This window comes from Artibeus jamaicensis, unplaced genomic scaffold (assembly GCF_021234435.1).
Source record: "Artibeus jamaicensis isolate MK-2021 breed Jamaican fruit bat unplaced genomic scaffold, CSHL_Jam_final contig_477, whole genome shotgun sequence".
Classification (NCBI taxonomy): Eukaryota; Metazoa; Chordata; class Mammalia; order Chiroptera; family Phyllostomidae; genus Artibeus; species Artibeus jamaicensis.
Window position 1 is genome coordinate 6,138,231 of NW_026521854.1, and position 17,911 is coordinate 6,156,141.

Here is a 17,911-nt window from a genome sequence, read left to right on the forward strand (position 1 = left end):
GGTGGACACTCTCACCTCCCCATTCCATAAAATCTCACCTCCACTTGCCTGGTCAGGAGCCCTAGGAAGGCATTCCCTGTCCTTTTAGGGCCTTGCAGGTTCGCTGAGGCAGAGGCCACCCAAACCCTAGCAAGGTTCCAAGGAGTGGGCCACAAGACCAACCAGGAGTCCTCCAGGCATAGAGTCTCCCCTCAGGGCAAGGGCCAGGGCCTCTCAGATGGCTAAATGCCCACGTGTCTGGGCAGGGAGGCTGCTAATATTCTCTCTGATCCACTCACTTTAACCTCACTCCTCTTACTGGAGAAAAATTGTAATGTTCATCATACGAAGTAATTAGCAAAGTATCGGTTGATTGGCAATTTTTTTAAAAGGCTGGGCTCTGGGTTAGAGTTTTTCAAGTGGTAGCTGAATACCTGGAGGGTGTGGTCCTGGTGGGGTGGTCGCCCTGCCTGAGCCTGGACCCTGCACACCCATCGCTTGGGGCCGGCTGAGACGGGGCGCTGGCTGTTAGACCCCCAGGGCTTCTTATTTTGGAATATCGAGAATCTTGAAAGGGGGATAGGACTTTCCATCTCAAAACACATGTCCAAATCTGTGGGAGCCAGAGGTTGGGGAGCCAGAGGACCTGAATTTTAAGTAAATTACAGGCACAGGGACATCTTGTACCCATTGTGCTGATGTGGACACCATGACAGGAACACAGGAGGCCAGTCGTCTGACTGAGACCCACAACCTTGAAGGGGCTCCTGCTGGCCCATGGTGGCACCAGTTGATTCGAGAACCACCAGCAGGCACCAAAAACAGCGAAGGTACGTTTGAGGAAGGTGCCGGTGCGTTCTCACTCTCCTCCCTCAACCAAAGAGTCAGGGAAACCGAGGCACAGGGGGGGCTCCAGGGGGTGTAGGCCCTCTCCCTCACACTCTGGACTCCACACCCACAACCCTGCCCAACCTGCAGCCCTCACAGGCCCTTTGCGCTTCTTCCAGCTCCCGGCCCTGGTCCAGCTGCCTGGCCAGGGCCTCCTTACACCAGGGACACCTGTCAGGAAGGGCTAGAACCCTTTGTGAGGCCAGAGCCCAAACTCACGTCCTGCCTCTGCATCCCATGTGCTACCCTCCCTGAGCCTTGGTTTCCCACTCTGTGAAGTGGGAATAGAAGCAACTCTGCCTGCAAGGCTCCGTGGGAATCTCATAGGCACACACCCGCAATGCGCCGAGGATGGTGCGCATGCTCAGGACAGTCTGGGGTTATACGGTTCCCATTCTACCCAGGGAGACACCAAGACAAGAGGCCAGGTGTCAGACCAAGGCCAGCCTTGCTCGGGCTGCCACACTTTCTGTGACCCGCTGCAAGGGCCAGAGGGTGAACCAGATCTGCCTCCCTGATGTTCCCCACTGGGCTGCCAAGGGGCAATCAGACAGTGATCCAGGCCTGTTTACTAGCTGGGCCCTGGTTTCCCTTTCCTCTGAATCCAAACCTCCCTCCTCCTCCCCAAACAGGCCCTGCAGGATCCACCTTTAACACCATCTCTCTCTCCACTGGTCCCAACTGTCCCTCTGACAAGTATTTACATTCCTACCCCAGGTCCTTTGCACTGGTCATTTCCTCTGCCTAAGTACCTCTCTTCCCTTCTCTGCCCGACTAACTGCTCTGCCCCTCCGCAGACCCTTCTCTGCTCCCAGCTCACTCCCCAACACTCCCAGCCCTGTCCCCTCCCCAGCTGTAGTCTCCCCCGAGCCACCCCTACTCACTGCCCAGCCAGCAATCCTGGGACCTCAGCTAGGGGCTGGTGCACCTGAGGGGCTGGGGGCATTGTTTCTCTCACCTGGCACCTTGTTCTCTTCTGGACTAGAGGCAACTCCAGCAGCTGCTGGCCTGGCACCTGCTGATCTTGCTCCCGGCCTCTGCTGGCAGCCGGGAAACAGGGAGGGGCCTGGGCTGTGTGTCCCTAGAGACGAGTCTGCCCCTCCCTGGTTCTCAGCCTTTCACTTGCCTGAGGAGGGTTGAAAGGTGGGGAGAGCTGTAGTCTGGGGTTGAAGGTCTGTGATCTCAGTCATCCCAGGTTGGTTGGTTGTCAAAATTCCCCCAAAGCTTCTGGTTTAAATTCGTGGGGCAGCCCTGGTTGGTGTGGTTCAGTGAATGGAGTGCCAGCCTGTGAACCAGAGGGTTGCCGGTTTGATTCCCTGTCAGGACACGTGCCTGCGTTGTGGGCCAGATCCCCATTAGGGAGTGCACGAGAGGCAACCACACATTGATGTTTCTCTCCCTCTCTTTCTCCTTCCCTTCCCCTCTGTCTAAAAATTTTTTTTTAAATTAATTAATTAGTTAATTCTTGGGGTAGGCAGGCACATGTTCTGGTCTGCCTGGACCCCGCCCCTCACCTGACCCACCACCCCTCTGGGATCTCCCTGCCATACATGACCTTGACTCTGGTCCCTCCCTTCATCTGACATTTGATCCCACCAAGTCCTGGCTCCACCCATTACTAGGGGCTTGGGCTTTGGCTTTGCCTCAGATCCTGGCTCTACCCCTTCTCACCTAAAGCTGCCACACTCTTCCCTGCTGCTTCCACCGGAAATTGGGCTTAGGTCAACGTCAAGATTCATGCAAACCCCTCTCAGGGTTTCCTCCAACCCTCTCCTCACCTCAGTTTCCCATCCCCAAGAATGGCCACAACCTCTCACCCTCCCGGGGCCACTCGTAAGGGTATGATCCTAAAAATGGGAGTTTTTGCACACACCCCCCACCCACCACATGGGAACTTGGAGGCTCCCCATGTCCAAGCCCTACCTAGTAGAAGTTTTCAGATTCCCTGGGCCAATGCATGGAAAGATTTAGAGGTTGCAAAAGTATGTCCAGGCCCAAATTAGGTGGGCTGTGGCAGCTTCAAGTTCTCCCACATGCAGTTTCAAGATCCCCACCTGCAGTTTCAAGGTCCCCCACATCAAATTTCAAGATGGAAATTCCAAGGGCCTCTTCATCAGTGCCTGATGAGGCCCCATACCCAACCCCTAGTAAAGATTCCTGTTCCACTAAGACTCCAGGAGGCGTCTCAAAGTCTGCCACAGCAGAGCCCTGGAGGAAGTCTGGAGGCCCTCAGACCTGGTGGGGAAATCCAGGCCCTGATTTAGGTGTTTTGGGAAGTTTTATTGTGCCTCACTCAACACTACTACAAAGCCCTGGGGAGGCAGTAGCTGAGGGTGGGGAGCTGGAGCTGCCGGGGACACCACAGCTACCATCCCCATTCCTCTCCTGCACGTTACTGAGCGCCTCCTGCGTGTCAGCCAGCATCCACCAGGCCTGAAGAAGATGGGCCACTTCTGGTCCAGTCTCCTGCCAGGGAAACAGGCCGTGAGGTTCACTGGGGGCAGGGTCTGGGCTGGACCCAAGGCTAGATTTTGTGCTCAGGGGTCTCTGTGGTGATCAATGGTTCACCCAGAGACCCTGCCCCCACTGAGGAACCATGGGAGCCAGGCAGGGTGTGAGAGCAGGGTGTGACCAGGGCTCGTGGGAAACCAGAGGCCCACCCGTGTGGCTCAGGCTGCAGCTCCCACTTTAGCCTCCAGGGACTTCCCCAGCACAAAAGACAAGACCCCCTAACCTGGTGCCAGCAGGGAGCAGGATCCTACTTCCAGAATCAGCCCCTGCTACCTCAGGACCCCAAGCGAACCTTCTGAGCCTCAATTTTCCCACCTGTAAAGTGGGGCAATAACAGGAACAGCCTCACTGGGAGGGGTCGGTGATGGGATGCAAGGAAAGTACTCCGGTGTCTAGTAGGTGCTCAGTGAATGTGTGAGCAACCTGCCCCACCATCTCTCAGGGCAGGTGGACAGAAGGACATTGCTGAAACGTGGCCATGGGCAAGGAGCACATTCTGGGGGCGGGAGACACTAGGGTCTACTTGGAACCCACTGAACCCAAAGGGCCTGAGGAGGTCCAGAGGCCCTACAGAGGGGGCTGGAGTGAGTCTACTCAGGCTGCCCTGACCTCCCTCCATGTGGTGGAGGGAGCCAGAGCCTACTGTGGGATAACAGTCCTATTATAGGCTCCTGGCTGCTGTGTACGATGGCTATAAAGAGGTAAGCTCCCCATTGTCAGGGGCATGCAAGTACACAAGGGATCTCCAAGAGCAGCTGGGCCAGGTGGCCAAGCCAAGAGGCCTGATTCTCCAAGGACAGAGTAGGAGGCAGGTCACAGACTGAGGACAGGAGACTGAGGATGGTACTACCCAGGGGCTGGATTCTCTGGTCAGACAACAGGTTCTAAAGAGCTAAAGAACTGACATTCCTCAGCTCTGGGCATCAGCAAGCCACTCTTGCCTGTTGAAACGTAAGCTGGGCCTGGCCCCATGGACTGCGTGTTTTTCCAGTAGCTTCTTCAGCCACGGCCTGACCACAACCTAGATTCCTTTGGGTTGGCCATTTCCAAGTGTTTGTTTTCAGCCGGGCCAGACAGCGGGTGCAGACCAAGGCCAGGGGCCCAGGCCTCCCAGAAAGCCTAGAGAAGCACCTCCAGGTCCTCCCACTTGGACCTCCCTCTGCTTAGAAGCCCCTCATTAAATACACTCAGCAGCCAAATGGCAAGGGATGGGGGCATTGATCTTGCTGAAGAGGCCCAGGGAGAGCTTGTGTACTTGCTGCAGAGGGTTCTCCATCCCCCACCAGGTGCAAAGGTATGACCCTGGGCAAAACTGACTTATTTGAGCTTTACTGTTCTGTCCTTCAAACTTTAGGGTCAATTTAAGACCTGGTCAGCAGCCACAGTTGCAAGTCAGAGGCCTGGGTTATGTGTGGCCCTCCCTGTGAGATCCTAGGCAAGGTACTTTCCTCTCTTAACCCTGGTTTCCTCAGCTGTCAGAGAGGGTGGTGATGGAACCTGCTGTAAAAGGTTATTGATAGAATATGACCCAGGGCACAAGCCGGTGCTTCACAAACCTTCTTCTGTCCCTCCTGGCTGCTCTAGCTCTGCCTCCCTAGCTGACTGGGAGCCCGGAGGGCAGAGGCTGGTCCTCAAGGGGTGGGAATAAATCAGGGTTTGTTTGACTGTGTCCCTTCCCTGCCTAAAATTCTCACAGACAAAAGGTAAACTCCAACACCAGCAGTGCAGACCTTTGGACATCTGACTTTGGTTTGGCAAATTCCTCTTTATCCTTCGAAACCCGTATCAAATGCCTTCTCCTGCAGAAGGCCTTCCCTGCACCCTCCTCTGGGCTCTCCCATCCCCTGGGCCGCCCTCGGGCCCAACCCTGACAGCCCCCCCCCCCCGCCCCGCTGAGGCGGCTCTGTCCTGCTCTTTGGCATAAGGCTCTGTGAGGGCCAGTTCAGAACCACGCATCAGGCACACACGTGCCCATGGGTCTGCAGGTAGCCATCACATGGGAGCACATGTGTACACATCTGTGCGTGTGCGCCCGCCTGTCCCTGTTCCAGTGCCGGGCCCCGGGATGGGCAGTCAGGCCAACCCCCTGACTGCCTGAGAGAGTGGTGTCTTTAGGAGGGTGGGCTGCGCAGGGCCCCTTTGTGAAGGAACCTGGCTCAGCCAGGAAGAACTGTGGGTGTGAGCCGCCGGCCTCAGCCTCCACCATTAAATCTCAAGCTCCATCTGGGGCCAGGATAGGGGTTGGCGGGGCCCAGGGAAGACTAAGTCCTGAGTGGGAGCTCCACCCGCCCCCGCCTGGTGGAGGCCCCGCAGACAGCCTTCAAGGACATACCTGAGGTTTGGCTGCACCCGTTGGCCGGCCCCCAGGGCTGAATCAGCAGGAAGAGAATCAGGGCTTCCCAGGAAAAGCTGCCGGGACCTTGCACACCCGCCCCCCGGCCCCAACCCCTGCTGTCCCCAGGGCCCTGAGAGGGTAGGAAGTTTGAATGCCCCTGGCTGTGGCCCAGTGTGCAGGGAGGGACTGAATGGGGGGGCTAGAATGGCCCTTACCAGGGTACCCTGGGCATCTGGGAGTCAGAGGGCCCTCAGATGTGGGCAGAACACAGAAAGACTGTGGGTGTGTGGATGCTCTGTGCCAGCACACGATGCCTGCCTGCCGGGGTGCGTCTGCTTGGGCAGCCAGGACAGCGTCCAGTGGGCCCGTGTGTCCAGCGCACTGGGCAAGTCGAGTCACGTGCACCTTGGGCAGGGTGACTGCATGTGGGGCTTCCACTGAGAGTGGCAGTGTAGCTGACAAGATGGTGTGTGAGGGAGTGTCTGACTGGGGAGGACAGGGACAGTGTGACCTCGGGAGTGATGGCAAGGCGCCTGGCTCCATGTGCCATATGCACTGTGCTGCAGGGTGGTAGTGACTCTGGGCAGGGTAGTGTATGTTGCCCCACATCCACCCCAAAATGTCTGTGTCTGCTGCCACCTCATCCCTGAGCCCCCTCTGTCCCGCCTGCATCGACCCCCACCCCAGGCCCTGGGGTCTAGCCTCAGCTGCTGCCCTGGGGGGCTCAGGACTGTTGCTTTCTCTGCTGTCACCCTGCCTCTGTTTCCACCATTAACACCAAGCATTCCCCCGACCCGACTGCAGCCAGGTCTCCCCGCCAGGCTGGCTCCAGTCTTTGGGGTCTGAGGCTGGGCCATACCCAACTCTGAGGGCTGATGAGAGAGACAGACAGGGCCAGGGAAGCGGTGGGGGCCCACGCCAGGCCCACGAGGCCCTGAAGGAGAAGCCAGCGATGTTCAGCCAGGACAGGCGGCAGGAGGGGAGGGGTTGCTGGGCTGCAGGGTTTGGACCCTGCAAGGGCTGCCACGTGGGAGGGGGCAGACCCCAGTTCCATAAGGTAAACACTGCAGCAAGCTGCATGCGGCAACCACTCCAGGAGAGTCTCTGTTATGGGAAACTGTGCAGACTTCCCCTGCTCTGACACCTCCTGTAGCTTGCAATCACTCTCCAGAGGCCACTCAGCATTCAAAGCCGTGTTTGCCTCCCGAGGTTCCCCACCCCCGCTGCTCTCCTTGCTGCCCCCACTCCCCAGGCCCCACATTTGCCATTCCGGCTACCTGGAATGCACTTCCCACTTTGCCACCTGGCAAAGCCCAACACGTTCTTCAGGACCCGGAGCCTGTATTCCCTTCTCTGGGAAACATCGCCCTTCCTCCCAGCGCACAGTGTCTCTATTTGCTGTGTCACCCTGGGCGCGCCCCTTTGGCTGTGAAATGGGGGTGTGAACATCACACTCCCTAAAAGCCTGTTTTGAGCCCCAAAACAGTAAATAAACATTAGATGCCCAAAACGTGAGTTAGGACTTGGGGGGGCAGGGAGAGCTGGCATCCAGTCGCTGCTCGATGCATGTTCATTTCCATCCTCCTCTTCTTGGATTCTGCGATTTTAAGACTCTCTTGTTTTAAGCATTGTTCCAGGATTTTTCTCCAACTCACGGTGCTAGGAATTTTAAGAACCCCTGGTTCTAAAATTATAAAGTCTAAAATGCTGTGGGCGGGCCCAAGGGCCTCCTTGTGCCCTGAGCTGACCCCAGAGTGGCTCAGGAGCCTGGGTTTGGGGGGGCCTCATGCCTCCCTCTCCCCCCAGGCCAAGGGGTATGGTCTGGCGGCCCCAGCTGTGGGGAGAGCACTGGGTTTGCCAGGAGGCTGACGGCCAACTTTCCGGTGGGGGGACTCCTGGCTCAGCTGCCAGAAGGGGGTCACAAGGCAGGGTCAAGAGGCACAGGGCTGACAGCTCAAGAGGGCAGGCCTCTTTGTCTTGGAGCCTCAGTTTTCTCATCTGGAAGCTGGGGCCAGGGGCTGCCCTCTTGAAGAATCGTCAGCGGGATGGGGCTACAGTTTCTGCCCAGTGTCCACCATTCGCTTGGGCTGGGCCCTCCTCCTGGAATGCCCTCCCTGGGCCACTTCCCTCCAGGAGCCCTTGCTTACTCCTGGCCCAGCCATGGCAGCTGGGGAGGGGTCTTCAGGATAATGCCCACCCTCTCCTGCTTCACCCCAGGGAAGGGAGACCAGGTGTCTACCCCAAACCTATCTGCCTCAGTCTGGAATAGGCCATAGTTCAAACCCCTTTTCTCTGTGAAGCCTAAGACCTCATTACCCTTGGTGTGAACACCAGCTTCTCCTGCAGGCTGCATGAGGAGGCTGCCCCCCAGGACCCTGAAGGCAGCCCTGAGCAGGGCTTCAGGGCAGGCAGGCTTTGGATTCAGTTGCCTTGGGCAGGGGGACTGCCCCTCTGAGCCTCCCTGTCAGCTGGGGGTACAGACCCAGTAAGGTCCAGATAAATGCATGTCTCCTGGCTCCTGAGGGGCCTCAAAGCAGCTCTCCTTTCTTGTCTGTCACAGCCTGTCCAGGACAAGTCTGGGGTCCCAGCACCCGAGCTGGGGTGCCTCCCAAATCTTGACTCCAGCAAAGCCTCAGGGCCCACCCTCAGGGACTGTGGCTGATGACAGGCATTTGCCTTCTTGCCCCTGACACTCCAGGCCCCCGTGTCCACTGCCTAGGTAGGGGAAGTTGCTCCCGAAAAGGGAATGGCCTAAGCAAAGGTTCGAAGTAGTTGTCGGAGAGAAGAGCTGGCAGGCTGTGCTGCGTCTGTGTGTGAGCTCATCGCCCGTCCAGGCTGGGCCCTCTCCAAGCCCTGAGTGTGTACGAAGGTCTGACACCTGTACACACTGGACAGGCAGATGGTGGGGTGGTCGGGATGGGGTGCGAGCAGGCAGGTGGCTGAGTGAAGGGGTGGGTGATAGAAGGGGAAGTGGGTAGGTGGGTGTGCAGAAGGCCCAAGCACACCCTGGGTTCCTTTCTCTCACTGCTTCCCCAGGGCGATCAACCCGGCACAGTGCCTCCCACGCCGGCTCCTCAGCAGCACCACTTCGCTGCCTCCCAGGGGCCACCATCTCCAGGCCAAGGGAGCCTCATACGCGCGCTCAGGGAGTTGCTGGGTCGCCAGGGAGCCCTGCTTCCTGCCAGGAATCACTCCAGGGTCCAGGCAGGCCTTTGCCTCTCCTTTTGGGGCCTCATCTTCTCTGTCTGGAAAGTGGGGGTGTGGTCAGAACAGTGCCTGCCCGTGCGGTTCCAGGAGGACTCACTCAGCCATGTGCACAGAGCAAGAGCAATTGGTGGTTCTGCTGCCTCCAGACTGAGGGTCTCAGTGAGGTCAGAGGGTCCAAGATGTGGCTTGAGACAGCCCAAGGACCACTTGGCCAAGGTGTGGTGGGCCCTGCGGTGGGACAGCTATGGTCTCCACTTAGGCAGCCCACCGTGGCCTCAATTCCAGCTACCTGGGACATGCAACCCTGTCAGGGCCCCTCCCTGCCCACTGCAGTCCCAGGAACGCTGCCAGGCACTGCCACAGCCAGGCCCTGAGGAGGCCAGGGCAGCCGCTACTACTGTGTTCGGCCGTCAGGGCTGCACACACGTGTCACAGACACACTTCTGCGAGCCTCAGCCAGGGCAGGGGTGGAGGGCCGACAGGCCTGCAAGAGGCACATCCTCGGCCTTGTGGGGGCCCCTGTCTGCATGTGAATGTCCTTCTGTGTTGGGGCCTGCCTCTGCCACCAAGGTATGTCTGTGTCTGGCAGCCTCAGCCTTCATCCTTTGCTCCTCAAGACTGACACCACAGGGTGGAAATGAAGCATCTTTAATTGATTCCCTGCCCTGACCCCCTGAGGGTGTCCAAGCACCAAAGATGAGAATGTGCCCACAGCCCCAGAACCAAGACACCCGTCCCCAGACCTTCACTGGGTCTGGACTCCCCACTCACCCCAGTGACCAATCCCACAGGCTATGTTTTAATAAATAACCCCAAGAACAAAGCCTGGGGCAGAGGACCTGATAAAGCAGCTCAGTGACACACAGGGGGCTTTAGGCCAAAGGTCAGACATCCCAAGGGGTAGAATATTTGAAATCAGGGTCAAAATACAACTGAAATCAGAGCTGGCAGGTGATCTGGGAGCCGTTCCCTCCAGCCTGCGAGGTCTCCCCAGACGCTGGCTCCCACAGTCAGGATGGACTTCGACTCTCTTTAATGTCAGACACCAATAATCGCCTGCCTGGCATTTCCACCACAGGACTTGACTCTGAATTCTGAGCAGGTGGCGGGGAAGCGACATCTGGAGAAGGGGGTGAGACTTCCCAGGGACAGAGAAGTCCAGAGCAAGGCAGAGGAGGGAAGCTGGGGCCCAGGTCACTGCCAGGCCCTGCCCCGTCGGGTACGGAGGGGACCCTGGGCTCGGGCCTGGGCCTGGGCCACCTGGCTCATCTCCCTGCGGATGTCTCCAAGTGCTCTCCCCGGGGACTCCAGCAGCCTCTGGAAGAGGCTGGGCCGGCCAGCCGCTGGCTCCCGGCACTGGAACGTGACAGCTGTGCCCGCATCAGCCTTCATCTCTCTGGAGAAGCCGTCAGAGGAGCCATCGAAGCAGCGGCCAATAGCAATCTCCTTGGCCAGCCTTGGGCTCTGGTCAGTGACCGTGTAGACACCATAGTTGTGACCCAGAGGGTCCAGTGGGGCCAGCATGGCAAAGGTGGCCGGGTCATCGGCTGCGGCAAGTGGGGGATGCCGGGCCAAGTAATCCCGGAGGAGCCCATTGACCGCTACACGACGACAGCTGCCCTGGGGCATGATGGTCACCAGCGTCCTGTCCACCTGTCGCTGGTCGAACAGCATTCCACTGCACTTGAACTCCACACAGGCAGCAGACGTTCCAGGGCGCTGTGGGTCTCGGACGCTGCGGACATCCCGCAGCCCATAGAGTTGGCCCTGAGTACGTGGGTGGCTGCCCCCCACGTTGTGGGAGCGTACCATGTACTCTTGCGGACCTTGGACCTTAACCTTGAGGAAGCAGGCTCGGAACTCCTGTGGGTTGGGCCACCAGGCCAGGAGATCTCCAGTCCAGGAGGCTGGCGCGCCCTCTCGGAATGGGACAACGTTGTACTCGTACTTGTCCACCTCCATGCGTGCGAAACGGAAGTGGCTGGCGGTCACCGGGGCCTCCTGGCACTCCCGCAGGCTGCGCCACGGGTATATGGGGCCGTTGACTTCAGCGGAGTCACCAGGCCTGGGTTTGGCGAGGTTGATGCGGAAGCCGTTTCGTTTCAGCGCAGGGTCGTCATGGTCAGTGCGGCGGTACCCCAGCTTAGCCAAGTAGGGCTGGGCCACGCCCACGGTGGCCGGGAGAGGGCGAGGCCTGGAGGGGGCGGGCTCCAGTTCCTCCCCACCCAGGGTGGCCGTGACCAGGGCTGTGTAGGCATCTGGCTGGTCTGCATCGCAGAAGGCAGGAAGGCAGGCACCGTTGGGGCCTGTAACCGCACTATCAAACCGGCCCCAGGCGCGGGGATTGGCGGAGTAGCCGGGAGCTGGCTCCAGGTTAACCAGCGTGATCACCACGCCCTCTACCTGCTCGCTAGGGGCGAACTTCTCGTTAGCGTAGGCGCGCACCTTCACGAAACAGCGGCGGCGCTCAGGCACGTCTAGATTGAACAGCCGCCGCTCGCGGATCTCCACATTGCCCACCAGGAAGACTCGCTCTTCCCGGCGGACCCGTGGGGCCGCTGACTCCTCGCGATGGAAGCCGCTCTCCTCTTCCCACAAACCTGTGTCGGGGTTCAGCGACCACAGCTTGAGGGCCTCCACATGGCCCGCCATACGGATCTGGCCAGTGGCCACACGCACCGCCAGGGGCCCGGCCTGCAGCTGCTCCATGGAGCCAGCGGCCCGGAGGTCTACCGCGAACATGCCATAGGTACGCAGTGGGGCCAAATCGCCATCACTGTCCACAAAACGCAGGTCACTGGGGGCAGCCGCCGCCGAGGTGAGATCTCGGGGGTCCACAAAGGTCACACGGGCCTCCACAGCTCCAGAATAGGGTTCCCCGTCCGCTCTGCGGAAGGCTCCTGGTGGGAAGACCAGTTGGCCCAACGGGGGCTCTTCTTCCAGCTCCCCGAGGGGGAGCGTGTTGGTCTGGCTGGCATCTAAGATGACGGGTGCTTTCTTCCGCATGGCCTTGACCTCGTGATACACACCGGCACCTCGAGGGTCAAAAGGCAGGACCCTGACAGTGTCCATGAAATCACCACTGGGTTCCACGAAAGTCACCACCAGCCGCTGGGTAGAGGGCGGCACCTCGATGGTGAAATCGCCCTGGTAGGAGGTAAATCCAATGGGCTTGCTGCCCAGCAGGATCTGGGCAAAGCGCAGGGGCTCCCCTGAGTCAGCGGCCACCACACGTCCCCGGACCAGCCCTCGAGGGGGCAGGCATTTCTGGCAGCCACACTCAGCCACCACCTTGACAGGAAGGACATAGCTGGAGCAATGAATCTCCCTGCTTTCCAGGCGGCGCACTGAGCAGCAACGCGAGCCTGGGTCCCCACACCTGGGGCTGGAGCCTGCAGGGCTGGGGCAGAGGGTGTCAGGGCAGAGACCCACATCCAGATAGGCAGGGCCAGTGCCTGGCTGACTGCAGTCATCTGGGAGTTTGATCAGGTGCTCACGAGGCTTGGGGTCACAGGCTGGCTGTCCTGGGGCTAGGGAGCAAGAAATCAGCCAGGTCAGGGAAAGTGGGGAGGACTCCATCTGAGTCCAAGGGTGGGGGCTTGAACTGGGGTCAGGGGCTCAGTAGGGGCCTGGGATCAGACTCAGCGAGGTCTGAAATCATTCTGATTTTGAGGCTCTACTTGGGGTTGAGTTAGGGTGTGCTGGAGGAAAGTGGCAGGGTGCTTACCAAGCACAATGAGCCTGGCGGAACCCGAGTGCACAAAGCCCGCGTCATTCGATGCTTTGCAGTGGTAAGTGCCTGCCTGGTCTGGGCGCAGTCCCCGCAGCTCCAGGTGGGCCCCATACCTGTGCTCTCGCTTTTCCAGCAGGGTCCCATTGTGGAACCTGGGTGGCGGGTGGGCAACACCACGAGGGTCCTTGGCACAGGGGTGGGGCTGTCGCCATCCCACCCTGAACGCAGGCTAGGGAGGTACACAGCATTTCCCTCCAGGTCTCAGAGACACCATGTATCACAAGAAATCCAATCCAACCCCAGAGCTGGCACAAGGCCCTTAAGCAGGGGTCAGGGCACTCACCAGGAGTATTTCTTGGGCATGGGGTTGCCTGAGGCTTTGCAGCAGAAGGTCACATTCTGGCCCGCCTCTCGCACTCGGGACTCAGGGTGCTTCACCAGGTAGGGCTTTTCTGAGGGCAAAGGCAGTAAAGATCAGGGCACGGCCCCATCCCGGCTTCTCCCAATGATCCTTCCCAAGAGCAGGGCCCTTCCTCGTCTTCCCAAGGACACCCTATTCTTCCGGCTCAAGTTCACCCCACATCTGCTCAAGATGATGCCCCATCTTAATGCTTCCCTCTGCAACTCCATGTCTAACCTTGGGCCTTCCGCGACTACATCACATCTCATTTCTTCCCCCGGTCACCTCGCTCTCTCTCACATCGCCCCAACCCCAAGTGCTTGGTGTCGCCCAGAATTTCCTTCCCAGTTCCTAGGCCTCCTCATCCCCTTTGCAACAAGGCACTTACCCAGCTTATGGAGAACAATAGTGACCACAGCAGATGTGGAGCTGTTGGCCTGGGCCTGGGCCACACCAGCAGAGAAGCCGTCCATTTGAGCGCTGACATTGGTCCGGCTGCTGGCACAGACTCCAGGCATCCGGAAGGTTCCATAGGCATCACTGGTGGTCACAGTGCCAGGCCAGTCTCTTAGGTAGACCCTGGCCCCTGAGAGCGGTCGGCCGGATGGCGTGACCACTGAGCCCAGAAGGCTGTGACTGGGGCATGTGCACGCGTTGAGGCTGCACCCTGAGGGACACAGGGAGGCAGAGGGGCAGAGGGGCCTACGCAACAAAGGTCCTGGGCAGATCCGTTCTTGGAGCAGCCCCTAGTGTGAGGGGAACAGGGGGCTGAGTGGTCAGGGCTGGGCTGGGGGAGGGACCTGAGGTCCAGAGGGGTGAGGAAGATGCCCAGGAGGAGGGGACAAGGGAGGCGACTCTCACAGGACCGAGAGGCTCCTTCCAGCATAAAAGAAAATGTCCAGGCAGGGGCTGGGTCCTGGACCCAGAACATCTCCCTCCCCTCCCAACCCCGAGGTTTCTCCATAAAATGGAAAATTCCACTGGAAACTTCAGGGCAGAGGCGCCACAGGGAGGGCAGAGCCAGGCTGGGTAGGGTGGGGACCCCACCACCCCATTGGCCACCGTGTTCCCCCACCCGGCCGCGGGCTCTGCCGGCAGTCTCCAGACCGTGTTTGTGGAGCCCAGGGGCAGGATCGGAATTTCCACTGGCCTCCTGGCTGGCCTGGTGTCTGGCCCTGGGAGGGCCTGGGTATCGTGTCTGCCAGGGTGTAAGTGCGTGCCCACATGGACGCAGGGGACAGGCGGGGGCTGCAAGTGCCGCGTGTGTAAACCCCAATAGTGTGAGTCACTTCTGTGTGTGTGTCAGTGGTCACCTGGACATCCCCACACTCGACCATGCACATGAGGGAAGCGCCCCCCTCAGATCTGCTTTTGCTGAACGCGATCCCCGGAGCTTCTACCCATCCAAATGTACACAGTCACCAATGGTCCCCGAAAGGAGGGGAGCCAATAGGAACAGGAAGGGCCTATTTCCCTGTGAAGCAAGTTCAGGGCCTCAAGGCCCTGTCCGGGCACCCAGGCCCCGCCTCTTTCCTTCAGGCCCCGCCCATCGGGGGGTCCACCCTAGGAGCCCCTCCCTTGCAGGTTCATCCCTCAACTGGCCCCACTCCAGAAATTCAGGCCCCGCCTCTCCTACCTGGACAGTGAGGTCGCACACACTTCTGCGCCTCCAGGGGACGACCAGGACAAGTATCCCCATTGGGGCTTGGGCAGTGGCGGCGGCGCAAACGACGACCTGGGCCGCAGCTCCCTGAACAGGGACCCCACGGGCCCCACGCACCCCACACGGCCTCTGCGGAGAGGGTGGGTGGGGAGGGTCAGGCAGCCACCCACCCTAGGGGCTGCTCCTCAGAAATATGGTGACAATGTGAGACAGGCCTCTGCCATGTGCATCCAAGGGCAGGTACGCCAGACAGAAGTCCTGCACACCGCTTCCACCATCACTTCCCTAGGCGCACTGGTCAAAGGTTCAGTTGAACTACCTCCCGGCTTCCCCAAAAGCTCCCTGAGGTGAGCCGGCTGGTCTACCTACGTCTCGCACACATTTTGGGCTCAAAACACAACCCCACGGAATGGAGCAGTTACAGATGAACAAATGAGGGCTGCGACAGAGAGAGTAGCGCCCCCAGGGGTCCCTTTCTGCCCACCACTTAGGACCCCAGTTATTCCAAGCCTCTTTCTACCAAAGCCCCGCCCCTATCCGATCCTGCCCTTTTCCAGGGCCAAGTTACTAATGGACTCCCCGCCTCTCCCTAGCCACGCCCAAATCCACAAGACCCCTTGTCCTCCCCAGCACCGCCCTTTCGGGTCCTGCCCCGCCCCTTGGCCCTCGCCCCTGCGGGCACAGCCCCCGGGCCCCGCCCTCACCCAGAGGGCAGCGGAAGCGCACGTGGTAGTTGGAGCAGCGGCGGCCGCGCGGCTGCTCCCGGTTGAGGCACCAGAAACCACGCGTTGGGTTCAAGTGCACACGCTCGCCGACGGTGGACGGCAGGGCCCAGTCAGTGGTGCGAGCCTCCAGTGCCAGCGGCTGCTGGCACACGCGCGCCGGCCCGTAATAGAAGCGGATTGCAGCCAGGCTCTCGAAGTCGCCGTCGCCGCCCGGATGGTCCACATTGAACCAGGACGTCCACTCGCTGGCCTCTATGGGAAACATAAGCGCTTAGACCCGGGCCCCATCTGCGTGGTATGCGGGCTTTATATGCCGTCCAGGGGATGGGGACTTCCACCCCCACACACACCCCAATGACTGAAGGCTAACTCTGCCCGCCCAGACCAGGCCCGGATCCGGAGCCCTCAAGGGCAGAAGGAGCTGTGAAAGGGTGACCAGGAGGTTGACCTTCCCTTAACCAGCCCTAGATCTGTTGCCCAGCGCCTGAACTGAGCATCGGTGCACACAGAGATCTTGCCACTGTCTCACCCATCTCCACCCTCAAAGTACAGAAGGCCTGAGGTGTGAGGAGATACAAAGGCCTGGCCTGCTACCAGCCTCAGCTGTGGCTTTCCACTGCCTGGTAGCTCCCTGTTGGTGCCAGCTAGGACCTTGTTCACTGCCTGGCTGAACCCACCACAGGCTGAACCCACCATCGGTGGGAAGGAGTTGGCCCCTGATATCAACTCCCCCCCCCCCCCCAGAAGTTTACTACTTTTCTGATTCAAGAGTAATCATAAAGAACTTTCCTGGCCTGGAAACTGGAGACCCAGTTCCAGAACTCCTGCTTTCCTGTGTGGCCTGGGCAGGCGGGCCCAGCATCCTACCACCACCCATCTTCAGCTTCCTCCTCAGCAAACAACCTGGACTCTGCTCCCTGCTCCTAAAACAGGAGCACCACTTCCAGGGGCTGTCATGTCCAGGGACCAAAATGGTACTGCACTCTTCACCCAGCTCGTGTCCCCTCCTCATTTGTCCCCACCAGCTCGTACAACAGTCCACAGCAGAGCCAGGACTCAGACCTGGGCTAACTCACCTTCCCAGTCCTCCAGGGCTGGTGAGGGCAGGCCAGGGCGCACCAATGAACCTTCAAGACCCCACATGGTCTCTGTGGGCTCCTCAATGGGGCTGGTGCCTGTGGAAGGGGTGAAAAGTTGGTGGGGGAACAAGGAGCACTGATGGAGACCCCTGTGACCTTTTATGTAAGACGCTGCCATGATCCTCCCCATTTGACAGGAGAGAAAACTGAGGCTCTTAGAAGCCAGAACCCAGCTCTGGATGACCACAAGAATTGCAGCACTCCCTCCTCCAGGAAGCCTCCTGCAGACCTCTCAGCCCCAACCCCGTGGGCCTTGGAAGCCTGTTGACCCTACCCCAGACCAAGTTCTCCCCCTAGTTATATTCTGCCCTCAGGTTGAGCTGCACTCCCTTTGTCCATTTGCCTGTTGGAAGTCCTTCCCTCACTCTGCTTTCCATCCCTGCACTGGGACCATGCTGCCAGCAGGAGGTCTTTGGAACTGAGCCTGACTTCTCTGGCCTCCAGTTGTCTGAGAGAGTTGGACTAGCCAACCACCTCAGACAAGTCCCTTCCCTCTCAAAACCTCAGTCTCCTCATCTGAGAAATGGGCCCAACTCCCAGCGCCACTTGTGTGTTCCAGAGAGGATACTTTCTTTTCTGAATGGGAGGTGTGTGTGGGAAAGGGGAGGAGTTAGGGGAGAGGGTCCAGGACTGCCGATCCAGGGTCCAGACTCTGGGGCTGAGATGTGATAGGTACCCCGCAGTCACTAGAAACCCAGAAAAGCCTAAAGTTCATATCCACACTTCAGGTGTCCCTACTGTCTCCTAGAGGAGGGAAGAAATCAGAGGTCTCTCCCGCCCCAGGCAGTCCTGAGCTCCGTCTCCCTGGTGCCCTCTCACTACCCCTGTCCCCAGCTGCTGGCAAAGGGGACCCAGGACTGAGGAACCGAGTGGTCCTTTGGTTCTTTCTCCAGGCGGGCTACATGCCAGGACTGCTGCTGGGCGTTTGGGCGCCTACGGGATAGGCTAGGGCTTTGGGGGCGCCTCACCTCGGGCCCCCGCCAGGTGCGCGGCAGCGACACAGAGGCACAGCAGTGGCGGCAGTGACGCCATGGCCGGTCCGAGTGTGTCCGAGGGAGGGTCCGGGCTCTGCCGCGCGCTCGGGTCGGACTCCCGCTGCTCTGGAGGCTGCTGGGGCTGAGGGTGGGGGCGGGACGCGCTCGCAGGCCCCGCCCGGCCCAGGCCCCGCCCCGTCCGGGCCAAGCTCCTTTGCCCTGGGTGACTTCGGTGCCTGGGCAACCACCTGGGTCACCCCTGTTCAGTTCGTCCAGCTTCAGGCTGGCTTGCATCCCCCTGTTGCCGGCTGCTGGAAGTCCTTCCCTCCACCCACCCTTTATTCTCCACGTAGGGTC

General features: G+C 59.7%; 1 protein-coding gene across 1 annotated transcript; it reads right to left on the reverse strand.

Annotated features, from left to right (window-relative positions):
• Nucleotides 1-9,712: 9,712 nt before the first annotated feature.
• CILP2 (cartilage intermediate layer protein 2) lies at nt 9,713-17,612 on the reverse strand. The gene is made up of 8 exons (XM_037152810.2): nt 17,549-17,612; nt 16,518-16,616; nt 15,421-15,693; nt 14,690-14,845; nt 13,442-13,720; nt 12,997-13,105; nt 12,648-12,805; nt 9,713-12,450 (listed from the first exon to the last, which is right to left on the reverse strand). Exons 1-8 carry the CDS (start codon nt 17,610-17,612, stop codon nt 10,115-10,117), a joined length of 3,474 nt encoding a protein of 1,157 aa, XP_037008705.2. The 3' UTR covers nt 9,713-10,114.
• Between the last annotated feature and the right edge of the window lie 299 nt (nt 17,613-17,911).